Here is a 10,091-nt window from a genome sequence, read left to right as displayed (position 1 = left end):
GGCTGGAGCAGCATCTAATAACCAACTCGCAAAATAAAACAAAATAAAAACAAAACAACAAACACGAAAACACCAGACATTGTGATACAGACTTATAATTTGCACCGATGTTTTTTCGAAATTCTATACACGAAAACTGAGCGCGAGAGCCCTCGGTGCGCCTGCGTGCTGCTGAAGTCAAAGTAAACTTTATTGTCATACAGTCCAGTATATAGAGAGATGAGACGACGAGGCTCCAGTTACAGCAGTGCAAATAAACGAACAATAAATATAGTAGAGTAAGAAAATAAATATACACTTTAGGACTCGGGGTAAAGGGATCAATAACAATTTAAAATTTATAATTTACAGTTTGATGATTTAAAGTCTCACACATAACCCGTCGAAAGGGGAGGGAGACCTGCTGCTTCCAAATAGAGCACATTTCATTCATAATGTTGTAAATCCAAGTCCATTATGTATTCATCATCTGAATCCTGGGTTGTGTGAAATCCCAGAAATACACCCTAGACAAAGTTAATCTGTGAACTAAGGTGTAGGTCTATTAGGTTATGTTGTGGTGATCCTCGGGTTGAGGGATGGGTGTTCATACTGGAGTGCAAAATTAAAACCAATGGAAGATGGACAAGAAAAGTTCAAAGCCATCAGGTGCTCAGTTTAGAAAAAAGAGAAAAGAAGCGGAGGAGAAACGAGCAAAAGATGCAGGTAACCAGATGTGTCATTGGATAATGGCAGGTCATCCTGAAACAATCAGAATCAGAATACTTTATTAATCCCTAAGGAAATAATGTGGGTTACAGTTGCCCCAAGAAGAAATGGTAAAAATAGTAACAGTAACAGACTAAACTCCAAACAATACATTATGTTACAGATTTTAATATTAATTAGTCATTGTCAATTGTTGATTTGTCCTGTTCTCATTGTATGACGAATTATGATGGCTGTTTGGTAGCCGTTTGCATACTATGCATACTCTCTCTCTCTCTTCATATGTGTGTGTGGACAACAGTTTTATGTTAATGTACAATCCTTAACATGTTTTGTGTGTGTGTGGGTTGGGGGGGGGGCAGAGGGAGTGTTCGCCCAGGGCGCCAAACAGGCTAGGACCGCCACTGGGTGTGTGTGTGTGTGTCAGTGTTCTCTCTTGGTTCCAAAGAAAAGACTGCCTGCGTTAGTCTCTTTGGCCACTCCTCACAGAAACTCATTTTACCAAAGATACTTTCTAGAGAGAAGCAGGTGTTTTATTTCAGAAGACGGCTTTTAAAGGGGAAACAGCCTGAGCTGCTCAAGGTAAAGCATGCATAACCTCTGTCTCCTTATTTAAATGTTGGTTTACGTTTTCCTTTTGTTTAAAGCGTTGCTAAAACTCTTACAATTGGTTAAATAATGCCACTAAGCTTGTTTTACATCTATACTTTGCAATCTGTTTATTGCAATCCCATTAGTTAGAAGAAAAGATACTGAACTTGAAGGAAGAATAAGATATAATAGTTATAACTTTGTAAAAAATATTCAGGTACTTGTTTTGTTGCTCAGTACAGATTATAAGAATAGGAAGAATAAAGTGAGCAGGCATACAATGCATGCATTCTCTAAACTGGAGCTGTTCTAAATAGAAAATTGGAAAGTCTTTGTATATATGTTAACATGATTCCTAAGTTTATGCCAACACTAAGATGACCAGGATAAAGCCATAATGTCCAGCTGAAACAACTACATTTATTTCCACTAATTTTTACTTCAAGGCTATTTTTTAAAATAGTCTTGAACAATAGTTCACCAGGTTTTCTGAAGGTCTTTCAAAGTTTATCTTTGGACATTGGCTGCTTTTTCCCTTAATTTCAGTCTGGGCCGTTTTCACAGCAGTGTTTTTAAACCACTTAACATGAACGTATTAAGGCATAAAAAGGCACCTAACTCAGGGATGAACCAGTGATGTTTCTACACATCCCAGACAGCATTTCTTTAGTCTAATCTATGAAAAATATCAAAGATAACACAGTATTTTCACACCAACAGAGCTTTTATTAAAAACTTGGCATATCTGTTTAATGTATCCTTAAAAAATGGGGGAAAACAAGTTCAGGACAAAACAAGAAATGGCAGACCTAAAAAAAATATCTTTAGCTGACAATTAGTATCTGAGAGCCATGCCCTTAAGAAATAGGAACATTCTAGCAATGACCTGACATAGGACCTAAGAGGTGCATCTGGCCTTTCTGTTCATCCATTTACTGATCACTGAAGCCTCATCAGAAATGGTCTCAGTGGAAGGGTGCGTGTCAAGAAACCATTCTTAAGGACGGAGAAAAGGGAGAAAAAGCTGAGATATAACAAGAACTGGGCGAAAATTAGTGACACAATCAGTGGCATTTTCAGTTTACATGACTCTTATTTTGTATCCTAAGGTGAAAGGTGAGTTTTTTCTTTTGGCCTTCTTTAAACAGCACTGAGTTTCAGTGAGTATACTGGATGCTGACATTCTATGTATTTTGATTATTTTAGAAGATATTGAGATACACAAACTTAATCGTTAAAGGGCTGAAATGGACCAAAAACAAAAATCCACTGTGAAAATGAATGTGATGAACCCTGGGAACAGACTGGGACATACCCAGTCCAAAGCTCCAGAGAGAGAGCAGTGGGCCAATAAGCTGGAGTTCATCCTGGCAGTAGCTGGGCACATTATTGGGCTGGGGAATGTCTGGAGGTTTCCATACCTTTGCTACAAAAACGGAGGAGGTAAATTGTTGTTGTTATGTTCATCTTGAAAACAAAGATGTAGCCTTTATTGCCAAAGATAAAGATTGAATTCAGCATGGAAAAAACAAAAACAATACTAATTGCACACATTGAGCAATACAGTGTATACACATTTCGTAGATGTTATCAATAATTACTGATGTTTATTTGTTTTTAAGGGGTTTTCTTCATTCCTTATGTTTTATTTTTGTTCACCTGTGGCATCCCACTCTTCTTCTTGGAGACATCATTGGGTCAGTACACCAGTCAGGGTGGAATAACATGTTGGAGAAAAATCTGTCCACTGTTTGAAGGTGGGGTTTTTTTGTGATTTTTTCTTTCACCTATTCACCTTCAGACCAACTTTAATTATTCATGGCATAGATTCACCAATGTGCTGGAAACATTCCTCTGTGATTTTGATCCATTTTGGCTTGATAACATCAGGCATCTCAAATGTGCTTTATTGGATAGAGACCCGATGACTGTAAAGGCCATTTGAGTGCATTGTCAAGAAAATGGGTCTGAGATAAACTTTGTGACATGGCGTGTTAGCCTCAGCATCACTAAATGTAAACCCTAGGGATAGTATATTTCATATGTTTATGAATCTCTGAAAGGCAGGCAGACTGGTGACCTGACCAGGGCGTACCCAGCTTCTAGCCTTATGCCAGCTGGGAAACCCTTGGATAAGCGATTAAGAACATTGTTTGATGAATGGATTGAAATATAATGGAGTAGAAAGTACAATACTAATACAAACATAAAAATTACATTAGAACAAATGTAAGGACATCAAAATTGTTGTTGTGTATGTGACCTAAATAAAAAGCCATAGCGCAACTTTATTGTATTTTTATATATTTGTACAGATTATTTTTTTTAAAACACAGATGAACTTTTAAAGTCTAAGGTTGAAGGGATTTTAGAATAAAATAAAAACTGATATTGTTCATCGCACTATTTCTTAATAGGTTTAGGTTACGGAAGCCAAGTGGTTGTTTTGTACACCGGTATGTATTACATCATCATACTGGCTTGGGCGTTTCTCTACCTGTTTTCATCGTTCAGGGCTGAGCTTCCATGGGCGAGCTGTCACAACAGTTGGAACACAAGTACTAAGATTTTATTTTGTATTCATTTCACATAATTGCATCATGCATGTGTTATTTGCATTTCACAAGCCTGCTCATTTTTTCATGCAAGATGGCTGTTTTGAACACAGTCACAATCAAACATTCCCTGTGGACCCAAATGGAAAGAGTGTGTCTTCAGTTGTTGAATTCTGGGAGTAAGTATGGTAATTTGGACCATACCATAAGACTTATAAAGTATTCATATATGAAAGCTTATATATAAACGTCTGTATAAACTTTGTAACAGGAGGAGAATCTTGGGCCTGTCTGACGGAATAGATAACATTGGGAATATCCGTTGGGACCTGGCCCTTTGTCTTCTTCTTGCCTGGGTTTTGTGCTATTTCTGTATCTGGAATGGAGTGAAGACCACAGGAAAGGTGCAGAACATACTTTATATACTAATTTTTCATTTCATTCAAACTTTTCTTCTATGAAGCATCTAAGTCGTTTTTTTTTTAAACAAATACTGACTGTTGCTTGTATTGAAGGTGGTGTATTTCACTGCCACATTTCCATTTGTGATGCTGGTGGTGTTGCTGGTTCGTGGCCTTACATTACCTGGAGCCAAAGATGGAATTATGTTCTACCTCTACCCAGACCCATCCCGTCTCACTGATCCTGAGGTGCTACATTCTCTTGTGCTGTTTTGTTTGACAATGTATGTTTTTAAAGAGGTATTCGCTTTTTTCCTATAATGCAAAAACATTGTGGTGAAGTAGCCCAAGTTGGAGTTCGGCAATTCTATTTTAAGCATGCTTAAAATTATACCGAAGGTTAGATAGCATGTTTTCCCATGTCACATTGCTAGCGAGATAACATTTGGCAGTTATCATTAAACACAAAAATGGCTGATGGTGATTTCATAGGTTTAGGTCTTTTGCGATTTATAATTGCATGTAGTTAAAAAAGGGGGGAGATGGAAATGCTGGTAAACATGTTTCACCACAGATATGATGTTTTTGCACTTACTGTGTACAGCCCTGTACTCAACAATGACATAATTTAGTTTTTATCCAACTTTTACACAGCATTCTAGTTTTTATTTATTTTTTATTTCAGTGGTAATGAGGTTGAAGATTACCAGATGACCTGAAAAGAGTGTGTGTACCAATGCTATTCTCTGTCAGTGGAGAATATATGTATTTGTTCTTATTTTTCAACAAAGAATTTAACTGAGCAACAGAGTCCAGTAAATTCAAGGATCAGGAACATCTGTGGTGTTTTGCAAATACTTTTAGTAATTTAGTTTTTGGATAACTTGGCAGATTATTGAACTTTTACTACTAGTAGCAGTTAGTATGATGTAAATGCAATTTTTTGAACACTTGCATATTTACCAATCAAAATGACTTTAAATGCCTCAGGTATGGATGGATGCGGGCAGCCAAATTTTCTACTCCTATGGAGTTTGCACGGGGGTTCTGACATCATTGGGAAGCTACAACAAGTACAACAACAACTGCTACAGGTTTGTAGGAATTCTTCCTTTACATTTGTAGTTACTGTAATTTGCTTGTTTTCTCACCTTTGAAAAATTTCACCTACAGAGACTGTGTTTACCTGTGCCTGTTAAACAGTTTAACCAGTTTTGTAGCTGGTTTCGCCATTTTCTCTGTGCTTGGTTTCATGGCAAAAGAACAAGGTTTGGATATATCGATGGTAGCTGAATCAGGTATGGACGGAAATCCAGAGTGATACTGTTAAGAGCTGTCTGAGAAAACGACAATATTTTGCTTCCATTTTTGCAGGACCTGGATTGGCATTTATTGCTTATCCTCGTGCTGTGGCTTTAATGCCGCTTCCTCAGCTCTGGGCGATTTTCTTCTTCATCATGGTCATCTTTCTGGGATTAGATAGTGAGGTAATACCAATCTATTTGTCATGTACATCTTAGAGTCATTTCCTTTGTGGTAATATGAAATAATCTCTCCCATCACCGCAGTTTGTATATCAAGAGGCACTGGTCACAACAATCTCAGACATGTATCCTTCCTTTTTTCAAAACAACTGTCACCGTAAACTCCTTCTTCTTGGAATTAATGTGGGAAGCTTCCTCGTAGGCCTTGTGATGGTGACAGAGGTGAGTGTTTTCAGATTTTCTTGATCATTAAAAATGTAATTAAAAAAATAAATCAATTTAAAAATGAACCTTGTAATATTTTCAACTATAAAAACATAAGGAATTCACAGGTGAAGCCATAACAGAGAGAAACATAGTAGATTAACTAAACTTAGCATGCATCTCATTCAACAGAAGAATTTTTAAGTTACGGGCCGTATTCACAAGAATGACACACCTGATCATGTTTTGCTCTGCTTTTATATGGACTATCTTTTCAGAATATGGCTTTGGTTTGGTGAATCTATAGTTATAGATGCAGTCATATATTTTGTTTCTATATATTTGTAGGGAGGCCTTTATATTTTCCAGCTGTTTGACTACTATGCCTGCAGTGGGATGACCCTCCTACTTTTTGCTATTCTTCAGTCTGTCTGCATAGGATGGGTCTACGGTAAGTAGCAGTTTTAACTTGGTCAAATCATTCACTATATTTAAAAAATGGACCAAATACTGTAAAGTCATTCATTGGCTTGTGTACTATCATCTAAAAACCTCAAATCTGCCAATCTAGCTGTCACCATGTTAGCTTTTTAAACGTATGTGATTGTATTTGGCAGAAAGGGTAAAACTGTGAATTTATCAGGTTACCACAACACTATAGAGCTAGCTTGATTGGAAGGTGCTTCATTAATTTACTATAAATAAATAATTGAATACTTTAAGTAAAAAAAAAAAAAAAAAAGACAGCCACATTTCACAAAACAGCCACACGTTTAATTATGCACATATGACTTTATTTCTTAATTCTTCATAAAACTTAAATAGCAGAGAAAAAGATCACTCGCTCTCGAAATTTTTTGATAGTTAAAATTAGCTAGAAATATCAAAATCTATCTCTGGTGTAAAACTGGAGATTTTAACATTGGGGTCTATGGGGACTGACTCGCTTTCGGAGCTAGCCTCAAAGAACAGCAGTTCTACAGGTTGCCACTTGGGTAAAATTTGCAACTTTTGGATGGCTTTAATATATACCCATGTATTAAATTCCAAGCTGGCCTTCACTTTCATTTTAACTTCTGTAAAATGAAAGTGAAGCACAATACAGAACTTGCATTATACATATGTCTTGATGCATGATCCATCCAGGTAAGGAAATCCCAAAAAGTTGATTCTGTTCACCTGGACTTTGTGACTGAAAATGCTACATCCAGATGAACAAAATCAATTTTTTGGCATTATGTATATGGTATTATGTTTGTGTGTGTGTGTGAGGAAACACTCAAATAGTTAACAATGTTTTTTTTCTGTAGGTGGAGATCGTCAGTACGACAATATAAAGGACATGATTGGATATCGACCATGGCCTTTTATGAAATACTGTTGGCAGTACTTCACACCAGCCATCTGTACTGTAAGTATTAGAAATGTTGTGAAATGCTGTTAAGTGAGTGTACCTGAAACCTGTCAGAATCTTCTCTTCTAAGACTAGTCTATGTCTTAACCAGATGGAAAACAGTTCCACTTTGACACTGCATAGCAACTCGAAGCCATTTAATGTCATTTGAGTTGCATTTATAAAGAGGATCTATTATGCTCCATAGTTTAGTTTTAGCGCCATAGTTTAGTTTTGGGCTACTCTGGAGTAGCTTTGCATGATTCACAGTTCAAAATAAACTTTTGTTTTAGGATTTACTGCTTCCTAGTACAGCCCCTTACTTCATCCTTTTTCTGGAACAAACCATTTTAGAGCCTCTCTCTTTCAGACCACCCTCTATTTAAGCTAACTCATAGAGTTAAAACAAGAGGTGAGTAGGGCTGCTGTACTAAGAGCCAAGGCTGTGTCCGTGAAATGAACATATTAAGGATATTGACTGTCAGATCCATTAAAAGCCCAGTGTTTGGGCTCATTGACATTACTTGCACATGCTGTGCACTGACCTCATATTTGAGATGTTGAGTATTTTCCACTGTGACAGCATAAATGTGACAGAAAATTTTTAGCTTCACACAATTGGTGAAATATTATTATGTGTACATGTCTAATGTGACTTCAGTTGATTTAATAAAAAGCTTTTAAAAAATGTTCATTTCAGCTGCGAATGGATCAAAAATACATGTATGTTTTAAGTAGTTATAAAATTATGTCTAATTAAAACCAATTTATATCAAATAGACATATAATCGCAGGATATAATCACAGTCACCTGTACCTAAAGTTTTGACGTGCCTGAAACAGGATTGTTTGGAAACAAATGGTGCTACAGAATCAAAGTATATGCATGTGAATGAATATAAGTTTAAATCTTACTTATAAGTGTTTGTGTTACATCATATAATGTCAAAATGAATCCCCCATGAATATGAATTTTCTCTTCTTGAATCCAAATCAGGCTTTAAGTTCATGCCTGCTCTTCTCTTATGTTTTCAGTGCACATTTCTCTTCTCCCTGATCAAATACACCCCACTCAAATTCAACAACACCTATGAATATCCCTGGTGGGGATACGCTATTGGAGGATTGTTTACGCTCTCCTCAACACTCATGGTTCCTCTGTGGATATTGTATGCTGTGTGCATTACTCCAGGAACACTGAGACAGGTAAATCACACAAAGAGAGTTTGAATGGTCACAAAATCTTAAAAGTCTAAAAACAGCTTCTGATCCTTTCACTGGATGCATCTTAAGCAACTCAGTTGTATTTAGGGTAACATGAGTATTATGAGGTCAGAAGTTCCTGTTTCTCTCTTAACTTTTTAAATTAAAGTGTACACCTTGTGGAAGGAAGGTAATTTGTGGCTACAGTGAAATACAAAACCCAGGGAAACTGCAATGTACCTTTTATTGATTTCGAGCCTTAAACCTTGGCCTTGATGGCAGTTACTTAATGTTACACATATGATCATATGATCGTTCAGCTGAATAATCAAAAACTGCACTTCTCTTTTGCCACCCAGAGACTGAAGCTTCTGTGCACGCCAGCAAAGGACTTGCCTTCTGCAACATCACAGAAAGCATCAAACTATGAAGCATTTCAAACTTTCACAGACTTGCACACACTGCGGAAGACAAAAAGTCCAGATGATAGAGATGAACAAATACAGGGATCATATATTATTTAAACTGAACAAAAAAAAGTTAAAAATACAACTACAGCAGCGAAGAATACATGTCACATACAGTTTAAGTTCATTAGGCAAACAACTCTAAACATCATTTGGTCAGTGTCCAGCTACCAAATACCAGATGAGAGAGACTCTCTGAGTAAACATAATGATCTTCTGAAACTCTGCCCTGGACTTAGCATTTAAAGCTGCCCTGCCTTTTTATTTGGGGTTCCTGTGGAAAAAAGAAGAAGCTGCTTAAGGCAGAAAAACAGCCTCTCAAGCAACACTGATCGATCACTGGAACCGATCATCAATCAGATACGTTTCAGTAAAATACCTTTTTCTCTGTAGAAGATAACAGATTTTTAAAGTTTCATTGTTAAACTGAAAATGTAGTTTGAACTGTTTGTTGTACATTTATAGTACCTTTGTGTTGCTGTTTCAGTGTGTTGTATTATTTACTGTGCTCAGTAAGCTCAAGATGAAGGAAAAAGAGGAAAAGTTTTGGTGGTAACATTTCTTAAATTTTACATGTGGTTTCTTTTCTTGTATTCTGACTTCATTTATAAATTCTACTATGTTAAATATTACAGTGAGGACAAACTTACTCCAAATATACATGATAAATAATTAAAAAAATAGATGTGTGAAACGTAAAAAGAAAAAGCGACAAAATTGTTTGAGTTGTTAGGTAATACCACTTCACAATGTTGTTCTATTTAGCTGATAAAACAGAACACACCTGCAGTCCTTGAATACCTGAAACTAAGGGAAAACTGGAACAACAGGGTGTAATTCAAGACAGTGCATGCCCACAGCTTTTATATTGAGTAAAGTGAGAAGCAAGGTGCATTATGGAAAGGTTGCATAACAGGGATAAAATTGTGTGAGCAACAATCAAAAATATACACCTGCACACAATTTAGAATCACCAAATGTGCAAGTGTTCGGATTGTATGAAGCTTGACTACCTGGAAGAAACCCATACAGGCATGTGGAGAACAGGTAAACTCCAACCGATTTGGTTCAAACCCAGAACCTTC

General features: G+C 36.6%; 1 protein-coding gene across 1 annotated transcript; it reads left to right on the top strand.

Annotated features, from left to right (window-relative positions):
* The first annotated feature begins 2,519 nt into the window (after positions 1 to 2,519).
* Positions 2,520 to 9,229, top strand: slc6a22.2 (solute carrier family 6 member 22, tandem duplicate 2). The gene is made up of 14 exons (XM_031757508.2): positions 2,520 to 2,742; positions 2,922 to 3,056; positions 3,717 to 3,857; positions 3,949 to 4,033; positions 4,126 to 4,258; positions 4,370 to 4,504; positions 5,246 to 5,349; positions 5,429 to 5,553; positions 5,630 to 5,742; positions 5,824 to 5,961; positions 6,292 to 6,394; positions 7,254 to 7,354; positions 8,372 to 8,542; positions 8,899 to 9,229. Exons 1-14 carry the CDS (start codon positions 2,547 to 2,549, stop codon positions 9,061 to 9,063), a joined length of 1,845 nt encoding a protein of 614 aa, XP_031613368.2. The 5' UTR covers positions 2,520 to 2,546; the 3' UTR covers positions 9,064 to 9,229.
* Positions 9,230 to 10,091: the final 862 nt, after the last annotated feature.

The sequence above is a fragment of the Oreochromis aureus genome, linkage group 5, assembly GCF_013358895.1.
Source record: "Oreochromis aureus strain Israel breed Guangdong linkage group 5, ZZ_aureus, whole genome shotgun sequence".
NCBI classification, from domain to species: domain Eukaryota; kingdom Metazoa; phylum Chordata; class Actinopteri; order Cichliformes; family Cichlidae; genus Oreochromis; species Oreochromis aureus.
This window is presented reverse-complemented; position numbering and strand designations above follow the sequence as displayed.

Bases quoted from the DNA above. Each gene is read 5' to 3' on its own strand.
- slc6a22.2 (XM_031757508.2), top strand. From the start codon at position 2,547: ATGGACCAAAAACAAAAATCCACTGTGAAAATGAATGTGATGAACCCT. The intron at 2,743-2,921 runs GTAAATTGTTGT...TTTGTTTTTAAG, and splicing joins TTGCTACAAAAACGGAGGAG to GGGTTTTCTTCATTCCTTAT. The intron at 5,962-6,291 runs GTGAGTGTTTTC...ATATATTTGTAG, and splicing joins GCCTTGTGATGGTGACAGAG to GGAGGCCTTTATATTTTCCA.